General features: G+C 29.8%; 3 protein-coding genes and 1 non-coding gene across 4 annotated transcripts; 1 reads left to right on the forward strand and 3 right to left on the reverse strand.

Moving 5' to 3' along the window:
• The first annotated feature begins 283 nt into the window (after positions 1-283).
• On the forward strand, positions 284-1,949 carry LOC124910350 (probable serine/threonine-protein kinase WNK4). Its single transcript, XM_047450984.1, has 6 exons — positions 284-360; positions 438-703; positions 771-994; positions 1,084-1,259; positions 1,337-1,661; positions 1,745-1,949. The coding sequence occupies exons 1-6, from the start codon at positions 298-300 to the stop codon at positions 1,927-1,929; spliced, it is 1,239 nt and encodes a 412-aa protein (XP_047306940.1). The 5' UTR covers positions 284-297; the 3' UTR covers positions 1,930-1,949.
• A 10,348-nt stretch (positions 1,950-12,297) lies between these two features.
• Positions 12,298-13,331, reverse strand: LOC124944764 (transcription repressor OFP1-like). Its single transcript, XM_047485101.1, has one exon. It carries the CDS (start codon positions 13,292-13,294, stop codon positions 12,347-12,349), a length of 948 nt encoding a protein of 315 aa, XP_047341057.1. The 5' UTR covers positions 13,295-13,331; the 3' UTR covers positions 12,298-12,346.
• Positions 13,332-16,036: 2,705 nt separating this feature from the next.
• TRNAI-AAU lies at positions 16,037-16,110 on the reverse strand. The gene has a single exon. It is a non-coding gene; the product is annotated as a tRNA-Ile (tRNA).
• A 748-nt stretch (positions 16,111-16,858) lies between these two features.
• On the reverse strand, positions 16,859-19,438 carry LOC124944763 (CBL-interacting protein kinase 2-like). Its single transcript, XM_047485100.1, has 2 exons — positions 19,321-19,438; positions 16,859-18,696 (listed from the first exon to the last, which is right to left on the reverse strand). The coding sequence occupies exon 2, from the start codon at positions 18,323-18,325 to the stop codon at positions 16,976-16,978; it is 1,350 nt and encodes a 449-aa protein (XP_047341056.1). The 5' UTR covers positions 18,326-18,696; positions 19,321-19,438; the 3' UTR covers positions 16,859-16,975.
• Positions 19,439-19,872: the final 434 nt, after the last annotated feature.

A 19,872-nucleotide genomic window follows, 5' to 3' on the forward strand; every position in this document is an offset into this window, starting at 1 on the left:
CTGTTTCTGTGTCTCCATCTGAGATCTGACCCACAAATGGTGACAAAAGAGAGAAGCCACTTATAAATTCTTCAAATTCAGAACTCAAATTCTTAGTTCTTAAGACTTTTTCCAAACCAATCGTGACCCCCATTTCGTTACTTATAAGAAAGTCAACTTCTTCAAGAAAGAAAAAAATAGCATATATAATTGTCCTGTTGCTAATTCCAGACTCTATATGACCATGGCTAATTGGATTATGCTGATAATTGCAAGAAATGTTTATTTGTTGTTTAGAAAGTAAAACATTCAGACATCATGTCACCAGCTAACGTTGCAGCCTCCTATGTTGAAACGGATCCTTCTGGTCGATATGGACGTGTAAGCAAGCTTCTGATCCTTGTTTCTTGTCTTTGTAAAATGTTTTCTTCTTATTGTTATTATAATTTGTTGAACAGTTGAAAACAGTTGTTGGGAAAGGAGCAATGAAGACAGTTTACAAGGCATTTGATTCAGTTCTAGGAATTGAAGTGGCTTGGTACCAGGTGAAACTAAACCATGTTTTCCAATCCCATGAAGAACTTACACGCCTTTATTCAGAGGTTCACATCTTACAATCTCTGAAACATAAATCACTCATTAAATTCTACACTTCATGGATTGTCCCTGACCAATACACATTAAACTTCATCACTGAATTGTTCACTTCTGGAACCCTTATACAGTAAGAAACAATTACTCACTTCTTTCTATCCAACCGCAAAGAACTAGTTTTATAACTTTCTTGATAGGTATCGAAAGAGGTATGAACAGGTTGATATGCGAGTTATCAAAAACTGGGCACGTCAGATCTTACAAGGCTTGGCTTATCTTCATACCCGTGAAACTCCTGTCATTCATGGAGATCTCAAGTGTGATAACATCTTTGTTAATGGTCATCATGGTGAAGTCAAGATAGGTGATTTTGGGTTAGCCACTTTTCATCGCGAATCCCATCATAAACAGAGTATCTTAGGCAAGTTAGCTAGATCATAACTCTCTGAATTATTATCATGTGGGGTTTTTTTGTAACGGATTGCTTCTTTTGTACATGTGATGATCCAGGAACACCCGAATTCATGGCACCTGAAATTTACGCAGAGAAATACAATGAACTTGTAGACATCTATTCCTTCGGCATGTGTATGATAGAAATGCTCACATTAGAGAACCCTTATAGTGAATGCTCACATTCTATTATCCTAACAATGAATGCTCAAATATACAAGAAAGTTACTACGGTAAGAAACCAGAACTCAGAGAATGAAAATTGTATTGATTTCTGGACTATAAACATTAAACATGATTCCATGAACAGGGTAATCTTCCAAAAGCATTCTATCGGATTGGAAATGAAGATGCCCGTCAATTTGTTGGTAAATGCTTGGCTGTTTCTTCAAACAGGCCGTCAGCAGTTAACCTATTGAATGACCCATTTCTTGCTATGAATGATCAAGAAATGGATGCTTTCAATTGCATAACAAATGTGAGCTCTTCGGTTACAAATGAAACAGGGCAAGATATATTGATACCATTCCAGCTAGTATCTGTAAGACATGGAGAGATGACTATTACAGTTACAGGGACAATGAATCATACGGATGGAAGCATTGAACTTAAAGCTCGAATCGTGTATAATGATCGTGAGAGAAAGACAGATCTTCAAATTTCTAAGTTCTGTTTATGTTTGATAAGTTGTTTTTATAACTCGGAATTGTAAATGCAGGTCCAGCTATAAATGCATTCTTCATGTTTGACATCAAGAGTGATATTGCCATTAACGTCGCGGTGGAGATGGTGGAAAAGTTGAAGATCACAGATTGGAGGCCGGAAGAAATTGCCCATAAAATTGATGATGAGATTTCGGCTTTGGTTCCTGGCTGGAAGGACTATGATCATCATCATGATTAGCTAGGGGCTGGCTTGGATTGTGATCCTAATTTGTTTTTTTAAATAAATCATAGAAAATAAACACATAAAGTTAAAAAAAAAATTACAACATCAAGAATGTTATTGCAAGACAAAAAAATGGTCAAATTGGTATTTGATGATGAATTTAGCTGTTTGTTTTATTAAATAAGACTCTAACTTTTGAATTATGTAATATGACATCTTAATTATAAGAATTTTAGTTATTTAGAATTTCTTACAAAATGAAGTAATGTTTGTTTTTTTTTTATGTTAACTTAATTTTTTTATTTTGTTAATTAATTTATTATATTTGTAAAAATTAAATAGTAAATTTTTCTTTTTTTTAAAATTATTTTAATACATTACACTTTTCTTTTAAGGTATTCAACCCGTTTTCGACATATTTGAATTTGTATATATCAAAATAAAAATACTAAATTTAAAATATAAATACGTTAAAATTGGTAAAAACACACATAAAATTATATCGTTTAAAAAAAATAAATACAAAATCTATTTAAATTTAAATTTTATTAAATATTTCCTTAGATTACACACGTTTTAGTTAATCAAACTAATATCGATAAATTATAATGTGTACATCTTAAAAACAACTCAGTTTTTTTTTAAAAAAAAGGTTCAAAACGTCTTTAAATGTCAATTCATTTAAAAACGTGACAAATTAATTAAAAAAGAAAAATAACATGATAAAATTAAAAGATGGAAAGTCTCCACTGACTAATTTTTTTTATAGTCAAAGCTCATAGATCACAATTTAAAATTCTCATTTGGTAAATGTGATCCAAGTTCGATCCTCACATAACCATTGAACTTACGTAATGACTTTATTTTAATTTAGGATCGGTCGGGGAGGTTTCTCTTCGTTCCTTTCAAAAAAAATTGATTAGGGCAATCTAATTCTACAATAACTCACTTCATTTAAAGTGTTTTAAGTGAAAATTAACACTTGACTACAGCTCTTTATAATAAGTATGATACATTAGAAAGAACTCGTTTTTTTATTTGTAAAGCAAAATTTTGAATCCAAAAGCATAGATTATAATATATGGTCATGTTATTGTCTATGCTGTCTTAGGTAAATATTGTAAAATATATTTTGGATAATACAATGTAGTCATAAGAGGATTGGATTTATATATATCTTGAGAAATGATATGAATAAAGACATTGTAACGAAAACAATTTCACGAATTTGACGTGATTTGTCCAGTATCGGACCTGAGATTTCGAGGCCCGAGGCGAGCACAAAACTTGGTGCCCTCAAAGCTTAATATTCATACATATATTTTTTTATCGATTTAAATATAATAGTATTTGTAACATGAATTCTAGAAATAAAATATCATCAAAACAATATGTCATAAGTAAATACTAAAAAAACAAAGAAGATCCAAACAAAATATAAAATTCATGTTCCGAACTAGTACATAGTCACTTGAATATTACTCGTCTCACATTTTTTGAAGCGAAAGTATTGATCAAGTCTGTATAATCAACTTTCTCAATATTTTTTTTCTCGATAGATAACATAGCTAACCCATTTAGTCTTTCTTGCGACATAGTTGATCGAAGATAAGTTTTAATGAACTTCAATTTGGAAAAAGACTCTTTTCCGCAGATGCAACAGTAACTGGTATAGTCAACAAAACTCGATATGCGATATAGGAATTTGGATAACAACCATCCATTGTTTTCAAATAATTCAGCACATCAATCACTCTTTTTGTTTCTCCGGGTAATGAATGTCTTAACAACTTTAGTTATAGAAATAAATCTTATCCAACAACATCGGAGTGCCTATCATGTGTTAAAGAATTTTGAAGATTGACACATGAGCTCAAGAGACCATCATCATCAGTAGACTTCAACTTCTCCAAACTAATCAAGTTACCTCTTCACTATTGATATCATCAAATTGTCTCTTTCTCCGAATGATGCGTTTTTCTCGGAAAATAGGTTCAATTCCCATTTCACTTGCAATATGTTTGGCTTCAACCAAGGCTTGATCAAATCTAAATTCTCTAAACTCTTGGAGAAAAGAAATAAGTCCCTTTAACTGTCTGATAGTAACATCAATATCCATTTTTTCTGATTGGAGAAACTTACTGACAATGTTAATCTCATATAATAACTTGTACCAAATTATCATTCCGGTTAGGATCTTCCTACTTGGCTTTGAATTAAAGCATCTTTCTTTTTTTTTCTTTTTTCTGCCCCGGACAATTGTTTCTTATAGGAGGCATGCTTGATAAAACTCTAAATGCTAATTTGCATTAAAAATTTATAGATTAACCAGCATTATATGAATCTATGATTAACCACAATGTTGCACTTCCGCTATGCAATAATGAATAATACAGATTGTGAATCCACCATTCCACCAGACAAGTCGTCAACAACAAAAAAATAATCAAGTAAATCGAACCAAATTCTCACCAAAATCGGAGGAAGAACTCTAGTGGGAAGTGGCGCAGTGCCAAGAAATAAGGCTGGAACGAGCGAAAAAGGCCCAAGACTCAGGAAAGTAGACGACCGAGTTTTCTGCTCCGATTCCGGCAAGTTGGAGGATCGACGACGGGCTTGGGGTTTGGGGGAAGTGTTTCCTTTTTTTTTTCTAGAATGTTTGTTCTTATTTTTTTTTTTCTTTTTCCTTGATTTTGTTGATAAATGGGAATCATGCGATTCTATTCTCCAAGTAAGATAGTGTTTTTTTTTTGTTTTTTTTTTTATACAAATTAAGTTATGGCTTATCATTGATAGGTTATAAATTATTATTTATGGGATTTTAAAAAATAAGTCATGAACATATCATTATATTTTTTTTTTAAGATTTTGGTGCCCCAAAAATATTTGGGCCTGAGGCAATTACCTCACTTATTACACATGGCCTGGATTTGTCACAAATATATGAGAGAGAAAAAAAAAATGCATACATTTTTTTCTTTATTTTATTCTTCTATCTTTTTCTGAACTTTGCTTCATTTCTCTCTCTTTTTCAAACCTTATAAATTTTTCTCTCTCATCATTTCTGCTGAATTGATGTTGTGTTTGTAATAGAAGCTTTAACATTAGTATTTCAACTCAAACTTTTTTCTAACACCTCAAGAAATCCCTCATTTTATTTTTTCAAAAATTTGTGTCTTTTCCGACTTATGACTATCAGACCTTTATAATTATGATAAAAAAATTTGTGTCTTTTTAAACTTAGTTTTTTTTCATTATCAACATATATGAACTCAATGTTCAACGCTTTATTTAGTTAAAAAAACTTATATTTTCCAAAAAATAATTTATGTTCAGCTCATATGAACTCAATGTTCAGCTCATATGAACTCAATGTTCAGCATCTATGAACTCCATGTTTAACTCATATGAACTTCATGTTCAGCGCGATTTTTAGTTAAAACAAATTGAGTGTTTTTTCAAAAAAAATCATGTTAAGCCCATATGAACTCCTTGTTCAACGCCCATAAACTCAATGTTGAGCGCCTATAAACTTCATATTCAACAGTGTCCATGAACTCCATTTTAAGCGCACATGAACTCCATGTTCAACACCTTTTTCAGTTTTTTCCAAAAGTTTTTAATGTTCAGCCTATATGAACTCAATGTCCAACGCCTATGAACTCTATATTCAGCACATATGAACTCCATGTTCAACGCCATGAACTTCATGTTCAGCGCCTATAAACTTAATGTTCAACGCTTTTTTCAGTAAAAAAAACTTAGTTTTTTTCAAAAAAAAAATCATGTAATTCAGTCCATTGAACTCCATGTTCAGCTAGGGGTGTTCATCGGTTCGGTTTCGGGTTATTCGAGTTCCTCAATTCGGTTTCTTCGAATTTTTTGTTTTTTTTCGTCAATTCGAAAACCGAACCGAATTCGAATAAATTCTAAATAAATCGAACCGAATTCGAATTTTATATTCGGTTTGAACTTCGAATAATTCGAATTTAAACCGAATTCAATTTTCTTTTATTTTAAACTCAAAATAAAATGTACCAACCAAGAATTGAACCCAATGTCTATACCATGGTAAGGTACTATTCTACCATTAGACCACTAGTGTTTTTGATTCATTTTTTTTTATTATAAATCTTAATTCAAAATATTCTAGTTTAATTATTTTGAACTTATTCTTAAGTTAAGTTTGGAAGAATAAATAATAAAAAATAAATTCGGTTTTCGGTTTGGTTTTCGAGTTGAAACCCAAACTCGAAAACCAATTCGAAAACCGTATTTGAATTCGAATTTGTTTGAAATTCGATTCGAAAACCGAAAATGAAATTCGAATTCGGTTTATTCGAATTCGGTGAATTCGAATTCGGTTTATTCGAATTCGGTGAATTCGAATTCGATCGGATATTCGGTTCAGACCAAATATTGAACACCCCTATGTTCAGCCCATGTAAACTCAATGTTCAACACTTATAAATTTCATGTTTAACACCTATGAACTCCATATTTAGTGCATTTTTCAATTAAAAAAACAGTTTTTTAAAAAAATAATAATAATGTTCCGCCCATATGAGCTCAATATCCATCGCCTATGAATTTCATGTTCAACCCATATGAATTTCATGTTAATGCATTTTTCATTAAAAAAACTTAGTTTTTTTTTTCAAAAAAAAAATTATGTTCAGCCCATATGAACTCCATGTTCAACACTTATAAACTCAATGTTCAACGCCTTTTCAGTTAAAAAAAACTTTTTTTTGAAAAAAATAATGTTCAGCCCATATGAACTTCATGTTGAACGTCCATGAACTCTATGTTTAACGCTTATAAACTTAATGTTTAGCAATTAATGGATTGCAAAAAAAATATAAATTCCTTATTTTTTTTAATATAAAAAGTTAGTCACATTTATAAGAGTCATTACTTTACTTAAACTCAAAAGGTTCTTAGAGAAAGCGCACAATACCTCTGCGCCCTCTTATTTTGTCAAATCAATATTTCACCTCAGTAGAAAGCGGGCACATGTTGTACTTGGGCAAAATATTCCAATGCTTAAGCCTGCACTCTTATCTAAATAATTTAAATGTGAATTTTATTTATAATATTTTAAATAAATAATTAATTTATACTATTATAACTAATATTCCTATATTATAGGAAAATTTGAGAATTTAAACCCTTAAAACGTGTTAATATAATTAATAAAAAAATATATTAATTTATTTAAAATATATATTTATTAATTAAATATATAAGTAATATTCATATATTATATATATTATAGAAATAATTGAGAATTTCACCTTAAAACATGTTAATGTAATTATAACTTAAAATATTTTTATAATTTAAAATATATTATAATATTTTTATAATTAAATATATAATTAATATTCTATATTATACTAAAATTTTAAAATATATATTTATTTAATGTTATTATAATGTTACTTAAAAATAAAAAAGTAAAAAAAAATAGTATAGTTAAATATATAACTAATATTCCTATATAGAGTATATTATATTATATAATAATGAAAATGTGGCATGACCTCCTTTTGTTTTTACCTAAAGTGCAAAAATTGAAAAAAAAAATAATGATCTGCCATTTTTCACGCTATTTTTCACGCTGTCCAATGCAGGCACAAGTCAAGATGCTCTTAATATTTATAATCTCATAACTTTTGATTTCTTAAACACAGTTTTTATCTCTTAATACTTACTTTGAGGTCAATTTAACTTGAAAGATGGATTCACATTAATTGGTAAATTCCATTTCTACACTGATTATTATTTATACGTAGGTTACATTAGTTTAAAAGCCAAATAATGCTGAAAATTTGTTATTTGTAGTTTGATTTAGTTTTGTATTTATTTTTATGAATAAACTTAAAAACTAAATAAAGTCTACTAAAAGAAAATTTTAGATAAAAATAAATAAAATGAACCACAATATTACAGATTTATTATTCATAAAGTCATGTCATAACTATTCATAAAAACACAAGTCTTAATAAATTTAACAAGCTCTTAACAGATTTTCAACCAACGCGTTACACATATTAGAACTAACAGATAACTTTTACTTTTTTTTTTCTTTCTCATTTGGAAAAACCTTTAGTTGGCTTTGTATTTTAAACTATTTAATCACTCAGTTTATGTAAACAAAAGTAGTTAAAACGACAAAAATATTAGTGTCCAAAGTGTCACAAAAAAATATAAAAAGACATTATCATAATTTAACAGATTAAAAATCCAAACAACTTACCTTTTTTTTTTGTTTTTTTTTATCAAACAACAACTTTTCCAAAAACACTCACAAAAATCCAAACATTAAAACAAAAGGCTATCTTTATATATGATAACTTTAAAGAAATGTATGATATATACAAGTACTTGGGTAAGATAGTTTATCACCAATGAACTTCAATTTTTTTTTAAACTAACATTAATTAAACAGATTTCCTACATAGTCTAAATAACATGAACATATCGGTATGGTATGATTATAAGATCTCTTTTGCGCAAGTTAAATGTTATTGTTTTTTCAGTTTTCTGTTTGAAAATAGGAAGTTAGCATTACCGTCAACTATGACCTCCACTTAAATTTAAGTCGTTTTAAATAAAAAACGAACTTGAAACATTTGATTTTCTAAGAATTATTTTTGTCATTCGAACCAGTGAGTTTTTTCAGTCTAAACTATAATATATATTGGAAGTTCTCTTTTGCATATCAAACATTATTGTTTTACAATATATCTGATTCAATTATAATTGAGCAAGAGATTGAATAACATATGACACATTGGAAAGTTTTCAACACCGTTATCAACAATACACCTCTTCTACAGTCATCACATGGAAATTTGACAGTACATTTTGTTTCCAAGCAATTGTTTTTGGACATGTTTGGAATTGTGACATCCCCTCTTTTGGTATCTTGCCCTAAATGTGGAAATAAGGTATTAGGTACGTGTGATTAGTGAAAACCATACATTTTTATATTAATTTCTAATGAATTATTATTATTATTATTATTTTTGTTCATTCCTCCTCACTTAAGTCAACAACAGTAGGACCCAACACATAATAATTCATTTCATTTGGGCATGGTACCAGCTAACTACCAGACCTTGTTAATTAATATCAGAATATCATTTTCCAATCTTTTACAAGGACAAAATAAGTCACATTTCAAATCAAATCATTTATGTGTATAGTTATCTAAAAGCAAAACCCAAAAATAGATTATCCCATATTCAATAAATCAATTTTTAATGCTTGTCAAATTAGTATATCCATAGTTCCCATAATCATAATTATATGGAAAAATAAAGCCCTTACCAACTATTCTCTGCTTGCATCTCCCACCACAAAATGTTTTGCATTTTTTTTTTAAATAAACTGATCAAGATATATAATATTTTAACTTAAACTAGTAGTTTAGGTTCAAATCTCAACATATACAATATTTTTAAAATAAAATAATCTTATATTAACATATCTTGCATGACTTTAAGACCAGACGTGATTAGTCTGATAATATATATGAATAACAATATTATATTTTAATCTGTTTTCATTGTTTTTTCAAGAGCTGATGTATCTGGAATCGAGAAAGTTTGCAATATGTCGATGAGCAATATAAATAACTAGATTATTTTTTTGTTTTAAAAGTCTTATATTTGTTTACTAAAAAAACACTTTAAATTATTGTGTGAATATCGTGTTATCTTACTCTATATAACAAATTATGATTTAAATGAAACAAATAAAATATGATTCTTTAAAAATAATAATAATAATAATAATAGTTTAGTAAACTATATGTGATTCCACTCAACCATGCACACACTTTCTTTCCCTTATAACTAAAATATAACTTTAACATGTTTTCATTAAGTTTTATATATAACTAAAAAATTGGGTAAATCTCATTTATTAAATAAGTTCACTAGTTTGAATTAACAACACATTATTGAATAAGCTACATAAAGAGCATTAAAGAAGTGTTATTATTAGTTGTTGGTGTAATAATATATAAGTTAATAATTAATTAAAAAAACATTGCAGAATGTAATAAAAAATTGCATATATGCAGATTGCAGACAAAAGAAGAAACCATATTCTTGCTGAATGCTGACATGAATTCCAATTTGATTCCTAAATAAATAGTGTTACATTATTCTAGGTATACTAACAAACATTTTGCATAAAAAATATTTTAGTTTTATCTATAAAAATATATTATTATGTTTGGATTGAAGTTATTTAAATAACCCATTAATTGTATATAAGAAATCAAAGCATTTATTTACACCCTATATATGCATCAAACAACAACTACAGATAACTGAAATTTCCAATTGATAATTATTATTACCTAGCTATATATATAGACTGTAATTTTCAATCCACAATAAAACTAGCTAATTAAGGTCCTATTTTATTAAAGGCATGATAATTACACGATGTTAAAGAGGAGTACATAATAAAGATAAAGTGAATTACAGAAATTAAAAATAATAATAAAGTACATAAGGTTTGAAAAATGCATTCTACTTTTGTAATCTTCGAAGCACACACAAATTACTTTTGCTTTTGTGATCAATCTTTTCTACAGTTTAAGACACTATACTTTTGGAAAATGTTTAAAGCTACTTTTCCACCCAACAAAATATATATATATTATTATTAAATTACTTCTTTTTTTAAATAAAAAAAAAATCAATTTTAGGTCTCTAGCTACATAGGCCTTGTTTGGTAATCGGTTATAGGGGGTGAATCGATTCTTCCAAAAAGTGGTTTCAAAATATCCTGAGTTTTCTATATATAGCAAGTGAAATTAACAAAAAAAACAACCCCACACATATTTTATGTGCTAAAAATAAATTCTCAAACAAATGTTTATATGTGTGAATAATATATATAGTATTCTATTAAGAACTAACTAGTTTTTATATAATTCATTAATAATTGTATCGAGTAAACTGAGTAACATTGTGCGGAGGACCTAGAATGGGAAAAAAAGCTCATAAAAGAGGGAAAACTTGCTCGGTTTCGCTAAGCTAAGAAGAGAATGAATGACATCAATTATGATTTATGAAATAAGGTCAACATAAGTGTGTGTTGATTATTTCAGAATATATATGATGATGTTAACACGAAATGATTGAAGAGTGTCTCGAAGGCTAGATTTTGAAGAATTGTGGTCCGTGTAATATTGATGAATTTTCATGATTTGTTCGTTTGATTATTAGATTCATTAGTCATATTTTCATTATGTCTCAAATAATTGATTTTAATGTGATTTTTGTTTGTTTGTCTCATCCATTTATGGCCGTGCACCACATATTTGTGTTGTGTAACTTTTAGTTTAATTATTGATTTACATGTAAATTTTGTTCACTAATAAATAGTGTGATTTGTATATGCTTGTATATATGGTGGTATGCTTTATCAATTATCTAAAAAATATGACCACATATACAAATTTTCAATGAAAAAAAAAAACACAACACTACAATTTTAATCAAAAACTTATATATATAATATAGTCTATTTTAAATGTTACAAATAATAAAATAAAGATATTTTAACATTGTAAACAGTGACATGAAGAACCCACATCAAGTAAGGCTTAGAATTTAGGTCAATACTGAATTCAAGCTTCGAATTAACAATTTGTTTAATTTAGATGGTTAAAACTTAAAAAAAGTTTTGAGGAATTAAAATATTAATATTATTGAACAAGAAAGGATTATTTGAAAATAATTTAATATACTCACATATTTCTTCATAAATCAAATCAAAATATTAAAAGAAATTATTTTATTTTTTAAAATAGATCTATTTTACTAAATATTACTATTCTTTACATCTTCTTAAATATAACCAACCTTTAATAATTTAATATCAAATAAAATTATTTAAATATTGCCAAACAATAGCTTATACGTATGAAAAGTCTTAAATGTTTAAATTCCAATACAGTGACTCAATAGAAAGAGTCGACTTAAAAAACCTCCCATCGGTTCAAATGAAAGTGAAGGAACATGACATTGGAGGTGTTGTACTAGTTCTGCTTTATTTAAAAAAATAAATTTATTAATTGTTTAACAAATTTAAACATTTGAAAGATTGACCAAACAAGCCCTAAAGTGTGAATTCAAATTAGGTTGCATTTTGAATGTACTTGGTGAAATTTGCAGCTTTTTTTACACCCTTTTGATTCCCCTTCCTTCAGGTTCAGGTGGAAGAAAGATAAGATTGAAGAGCAGAGAAACTGTCTAACTTGAGTGGAGACTGGAGATATCAATTCAAATCCAACAAAAAATATATAAATAAATTCAAATAAATGCATGCCCAATAATAATAATAATAAATTAATAATTAAAAACTGCATTATTATTATTATTATTAATATTAATTATTATCATTACATCTTCAAGTTGAGATCAAACCAGATTTGCTTAAACACTTTGATTATAAGATCATGATATCCATTAGAATTGAGTTCAAGATAACAAGCAAGAAGATCTTCCAAATCCTTTCCACTTTTAATATCATTCTCCACAATCATCTCCACCATTGATTCCTTAAAATCCTTTTGTGGATTCATCGATGATTTCACCACCGCCAAACTCCTCCTCCCCCGCCAACGTGGACTCTCATTATTATTATTATTATTATTATTACATCTTCTTGTCATACTCATACTAATCCTCGGAGAATGTATCCGCAGCTTCACTCCAGGTGAACTTACTGATACTCTTTTCAAACCCACAGGAGGCGTGGTTGATCTTGCAGCTCGGGTATGGGTTACCTTTTTTGTCACAATTGGAGGGATTTCGATAAAGCTCGAATCTTTGATTGTCGGTGGTGGTGGTGGTGGTGGTGGTGGTTTGATTTTCTTGACCGAGCTGTCGGTGGTGGTGATGTGACAAGTGCACCCAGTTCCGGCGTTGACTGGCCGGCGGCGGGGAGAGGATATTAATACCCTGTTTCTAGTTCTTCTGGTGGACTTTCTGGGAGATTTTAGGAGATGGGTATTGGAGGAAATTGGATTTTGAGATGAGTTTTGACTTTGAATTGAAGAAATGTGGTCTCTTTTGAAGTAGAGGGAAGTCCGGCCGTGGGATGACGATGATGATGATGAAGATGAAAAGGTGTTTGATGAAGTTATTGTGGTTGTTGTTGATGTTGATGATGATGACAACGATGGCGGCGGAGATGTGTTTTTGAGCTTGTCGGAGGGATTGAGGTTTTGGGTTATGATTGGTTTCTTCTTCTCCTTCTTCTTCATGTTCTTGATCTTAAGAAACCAGGCGTTTGGAATCAAATCTGATAGCTTGAATTTATGGCCGCCATCACCACCACCACCCATGATTTCTCTCTCTGTTTCTTCTCTGGTATGGTTGAGAGATTTGAGAGAGAGGGTCCGGAGAAGAAATATGGGAGAGGTTTAATAGGGGTAAGTTACAGTGTGGAGGGGTCCATGGAAGCAAAACAAGCAGTGATTCTTAAAGAAACACATGCACACGCTATTTTGTCGGTTGTTATTATTATGTATTAAATTTGGTTTTAAAATCATTTTAATTCGACAAAAGAATCATATTAGAGGATTATGACAAATGAGGTAGTACCTATCATTGTTGAAAAATATCATTTCAACGACAAAAGGAGGTGATTTAAGTATTGAATCTTATCACACACTTCAATTAAATATATAGAATTTCAATATATAGCAAGTTGAGCAAAGTCATTTCTTACTCTCTTGGAGGAGGATGTTGGTTTTTTCTTAAAAAAAAAAAAATTTAAAATATAAAAATACATTATAATAAACCCATCATTTTAAAACCTAAGAGATAAGTAATATTTGATTATTTGAAATTTTTTATCCAAAACTCATATATCTTATTAAATTATTTAATCATCAAAACACTAAATTTATAGACTAAAATACTTATTTTATTTTTATAAAAATCAAAATTTAACTAATTAAAACACATTAAACTTAATTTTTTATTTAATAATATTTATTTTTTAAAATTCATACGTGTGCTTTTTAATTATGGTGGCTGAGACCGGATACACTCTCAGTCTCTCTCATATTGTCCTTTTTAGAATATTTTATTTGTTTATTATTAATTTATAATTGTTTAATTAATTTGTTTATCCTCCTATTAATTAAAAGAGAAGAGAAGTTCAAATTCAATTATTGTAAAGTCTTTTCATAATAATTCAATCATGAAAGATTGAAATTGAAATTGAAATAATGTGTGAGGAACCAAATTTGAACCGGTTACACGATAATTTTTAGTACTTTACTAGCTGAGTTATCTGATTATTTTATATGAATCATCCTAATTTTAGTAAAAGCCTAAATGTGATTTAAGTTCTATATACAAATGCATAAGATTTATATTATAGTGTAACAGAATAAAAAGTTCTTTCTATCTAATATAATGAAGATAAAAGAAAGATATAGGATAACAAGAAGAAAAAAAAATTGAATTGCACAATTGTACGAACATATTGTGTATTGCATATAACTCTACAATAATATTGACTATTAACCTTCCATCGAAGAAAAAAAAATATAAGATCGAATTACAATTATTTGGAAAAGCTCTGTTGATATTTCGTAGAGTAATCTACGTTAATGTAATGAAAGTGGAGAACCCACGACAATGACGAAACACACTGAATAATCGACCAATTTGTGAAAAGTGAAAAAGAGGTTCGTGAGACAATGATGTCCATATTTAAAGCAAACTCCAGACTCCTCAAATATGAGTTTCCTATACAATTTAAATAACAAAAAAAAAGGAAAATAACTCCATAAGGAAAGAAAAAACTTTTCCAGATAGAAATAATATCTCAAGTATTTTAGTATAAAAAAAATATATATATATATATCACAATGGAATAAGAATTCAAGTGTTTTAGTATAAATAAAAGAAAAAAATGATAATCCACTACAGCCACAAAATGAGGAGGATATTAACCTTAAGTTCCTAAGTTTGAATCCGTCAACCGGCAAGTTCTATATACTTAATAAGTTATTTTATTTTTTATTTTCCTAAAAAATGATATCACAATGTAATAGAATCTCAATATAATGTATTTTAAATAATTATAATAAATTTTCGAAAAAAATACAATCACAAATCATTGTAGCAATAATGTGTTTACAGAATTTCGAAAAACAATATATTATTGATGAAGGCGGCGATAACATAATAAAACATACTCAAAAAATAATTATTTTTATAATAAGTTAAACTAATATCTTAGAATAAAAGAAAACATACTTAATTTCTTACTTAAAATGTCATTTTAATAAAATATTATTATGTATAAATTGAATAAAAATTGAAAAAAATATATGTTTAAAATAAAAAAAATAAAATGTATCCATATCAAGAATGGTAAATTATAGAAAAAAATTCAAACTTGTCTATATCTATATTCCAACCAACTATAACATTTATACTAAATATAACAATTTTTTTTCTAGATTTGTTTGATTAAAATACTTCATAAATTATATTATTATTGCTAGAGAGATGTTTTCAAATATACCATTGTGGTTTTGTCAATTTTATGATGTATCTTATCTTTTTTTTCTTTTGAACAAATTCAAATTTAATCTCTATTGACATTCTCCATCATTATAATATTTCATAATACATTAGTTTTTTTTACCTCTATGTTTGTCTATATGACTTGAAGGCTTCATAGGTTTATTCTTCCTAATTCAAATATAATCTCTATTGGGCATTCTCTATCATTATATTTCACAAAACAAGATTTTTTTCATCTCTATGTTTGTCTAGATCACTTAAAGGCTTCATAGATTTTTTTTTCCTTTTCAAACACATCAAAACAGTTTCATTCCAGACCAATGAAAAACTATGCAAATTCCGAATGAGGTTTCACTTTCAATAAATACCGAGAAAAAAAAAATAAGTGAAACAAGAATTTTTTCATCTCTATGTTTGTCTAGATCACTTAAAGGCTTCATAGATTTTTTTTTCCTTTTCAAACACATCAAAACAGTTTCATTCCAAACCAAATGAGGTTTCACTTTCAATAAATACCGAGAAAAAAAAATTAAAAAAGATGGCCTATACAGGTCTCGAACCTGTGACCTTCGCGTTATTAGCACGACGCTCTAACCAACTGAGCTAATAGGCCATTTGCTTATAAATATTCTTCACTATATTAAATAATGTTTTAAAACACATAATAAAATTAGACAAAAGAACAGATGATCCTTAAAGAGATTTACTACATATGATAATTTTTCGGGAATCATTTGAATTTTTGTATGGGTGACAACTCTTTCTTCGGTTTCTGGAAAAACATTTGGCGTGGACAGAAGTTACCTATTAAGAGACTTTTAGTTGGGATGTTTGAATGTTTCTAGGCTCTTAGCCTGGTTGTATAGGTCTAATGCTTCAACTCGGCTATTCTAGGATATGTTTTGATTTTATGGTAGTTGGAGCACATAGTATTCTTAGTGATAATCTTTTCACCTCAAATACTTGTGATTTTGTTTGGGAGTGGTGGAGATTCTACTCCCGAAATTGGAGACTTTGTGAAATTCGTAGTTCGTCAACCGAATTACCCGACTCTTCACTCTATTTTATGAACTTGTCACTAGATCTATTCTATTGGAGACCCTTAGAGCAAGATTTATTAAACATTTGCCATTGTTTACTTTATAGTGTCCTTTTATACCATTTTCATGATAATAGTTAGTTATCTCAACCACTTAAAATTTCAATTCCAAGATATCCTATCCCAATAAGGGACACCCATCTTTAAATATAGTTATCCAACAATAAAGATCTCTACCAAAATCATGGAGGATTTCAAATAATGCATTTTCAACTTTCACAACAAGCATTATGAGGAATTATCGATATTTAAAATCTTAGGAAACACACAATCAAATATAGATAGATAGAAAGCAATAATAACCAGATCAATAAGGTCAGTTAACAAAAGTTTCCATACAATGAAAACAACATCTCTATCTAAGAACTGAAGAACTTACTTAGGCAGCAGCATCCTGCAATGGTGAAGACTCCGATATTGCAAAAACATCATCCCCTGGTTCTAACTGCTGCAACGAAGGCTCATCCCCTTGCCAACTCCAAACGATGTCTTTCAAACCCGGTCTTATATCCTGCTTCATTAAATTATGATATTCTATGGTATCTCCATTCGACTTCTTCACCTCCACTAAATGAAAATCAGGAGTAACCTCAAATATCTCTGCATCAATAGACACTACCCCTTTTCTTCCAGCATTTAGTCCCTCCAATTTCATTCTCCCCCCTTCCTTCTTCGTCACCTTCATCTTCAATGTCTTAGCTAATTCCTCCAACTTCAAGATGATCGTCTTCGCACTGTTCCTTGAAGTGAACCGCCCCTCTTTCTTCTTCTCATTCTCCTCAAACAGACCCGACAAGTCAAATCCTGCTGAAAGAGAAATAATATCAAAAGCATTCAAGTTAACTGGCTTCGCCTGGCAATTGCTGGCATCATCGAGTGGTTCTTCACTTTCCATTTGAGCTATTTCGGTTTTGGAGTTAAGCCCTCTTCTGAACCAAGATTGGCGCATGATTTTCTCAATAGATATCCGGGTTATGGAATTAGGGTTGAGAATCTTCGACAGCAGCCTACGTACGTCGGGTGCAAACCAAATAGGATATTTGAATTCCGCTTTAGTAATCTTCTTATACATCTCCATAAGATTTGGTTCATTGAAAGGAAGATAACCCGCTAAGAGCACGTACAAAATAACACCACACGACCAAATATCAGCTTTCGCCCCATCATACCCTTTTCGGTTAATCACTTCAGGGGAAACATACGAAGGGGTCCCACATGTCGTGTGGAGTAAACCATCTTGATGCTTACATTCCGAAAGGGTGCTCAATCCAAAATCCGAGACTTTTAAGTTTCCATATTCGTCTAAAAGAAGGTTTTCAGGTTTCAGATCGCGGTGATATACGCCTCTGCTATGGCAGAAATCGACGGCACTGATTAGCTGCTGGAAGTACTTCCTTGCTATTCCTTCCTTGAGTTTTCCTTTTGAAACCTTGTTGAAGAGTTCACCGCCTTTCACATATTCCATAACAAAATAGACTTTCGTTTTGCTAGCCATGACTTCGTACAGTTGGACCACGTTTGGATGCTTGACTAGCCGCATAACAGAAATCTCCCGTTTGATCTGTTCAATCATACCAACTTTCAACACTTTTTCTTTGGCGATAACTTTAATGGCAACACTCATACCGGTTTCAATGTCTCTAGCATAGTAAACCTTCGCAAAGGTTCCTTGTCCCAATAACCTTCCCAGTTCATAACGTTTCATCAAAATGCTACCTTTTTGTTCCATATCTGGCTGCTTTCTATACGACAAACTAAGTTAATATAAACTAACGGTACTTATCTACACCTGTCACTTTTATTCAAAATTAGTAAATGAACTTCGAGAACAACACATTCAACCATCTTCACAGTGGTCGTGAATGAGATGAGGCAGCCTTTGCCCCGGAAAATGCTCAGCTGTAACTGGCATCGACTCAAAAGGAAAGACCGGGCAGCAGTTTATGAGTTCAAGATCATCAGGGATGAAATAGAACAGCTCTACCGGAGCCACAACTTCAAAGAAAGATACAGTAGCTTTCAACCACATCTTTCAGCATTCCCTAGTCTCTTAACAGGAAGTGGTGCAACTGGTTCAAAAGAGATGATTTAACCTGAAAACTGAAGTAAAAAACAACACAGTTTCAGGATGTTATTCAGAGAGTAAATCATCCAAATGACAAACGATAAACTGCATTAAAGGCCATATAATCAATTTACAAGTGTCCTGTAATAGAATAAAGAAATACCCAAAATATCACATATGTATAACATGCCCTAGCTAGGTTCATGATTTCAAGATACATATCTGCAAGACTGCAAGGTAATTCCAATTTTCCATGGCTAACCACAATTATAACCTACTCTACCAAAATATGCATCACATAGACAATTTTTACTCCTCCTAGGACCGAATCGGACCAGTGAAGCTACAGATATGATGAAATGAATCTTGGAAAGCAGCAATCTAACAGCTTACAAAAAAGATTGATGGATTCAGATCTGAAACTGCTAAAAGATATAATCCGAAGAAATAAAACGATATTATGCTACTTCTTATGCATGCATCCATTGCCGCAATCTCAGACATCAAATAATCAATCAGACTTCAGTGAATCACATTCGATAGCTCAAATCAGACGATTAATACAAGAAATTTGAACACAAAAGACAAATTAAACGGCGAAAACTGATCTAAAGAGGGTTCAAAAGCAAGAGAATAGATATATAATTGAAAAATGTTACCTTGAAGTGATGAACTGAATTCCAAAGCGGTGAAAGAGAGAGAATGGTTGTAAACTCCGAAGGATGCGCAGATTGGAGCTTTATATATATTTATATTATTGTGGAAACAACAATTTGGGCTAAACCTATTTTATTTTATTTAAAGTTCTTGTTTGGTTAAATTAATAATAATTTATTTAATGTTTTGATTGGATATTCCAATGTGCCTTAAGCATTAAAAATAATCTTGATTAATATAAAAATGAGTTATTTTGAGTTTTTAATTAGTTGAATTAATATATTTAAATTTTATAAATATATAAAAAAAATCTTATTAATATTTTAAGTAGTTAAAAATAAATATTATGTGATTTGTGAATTTTTGTTAAGAAAACTCTGAAACACTCTTTATCTTACTTCAACAAGGTAGTACAGTGGTAAGAGTTGGCTTAAAAGATAAAAAAGTTACGGTTCGATTTCAGCTGAAAGCGCTCTGAATTTAAGCGGGAATCATGATTATTATACGAGGGTGTCATGCTAGTTCTCTTTTAGTTCTAAAAACAAATAAACTTT

Source organism: Impatiens glandulifera, chromosome 7 (assembly GCF_907164915.1).
Source record: "Impatiens glandulifera chromosome 7, dImpGla2.1, whole genome shotgun sequence".
Taxonomy (NCBI): domain Eukaryota; kingdom Viridiplantae; phylum Streptophyta; class Magnoliopsida; order Ericales; family Balsaminaceae; genus Impatiens; species Impatiens glandulifera.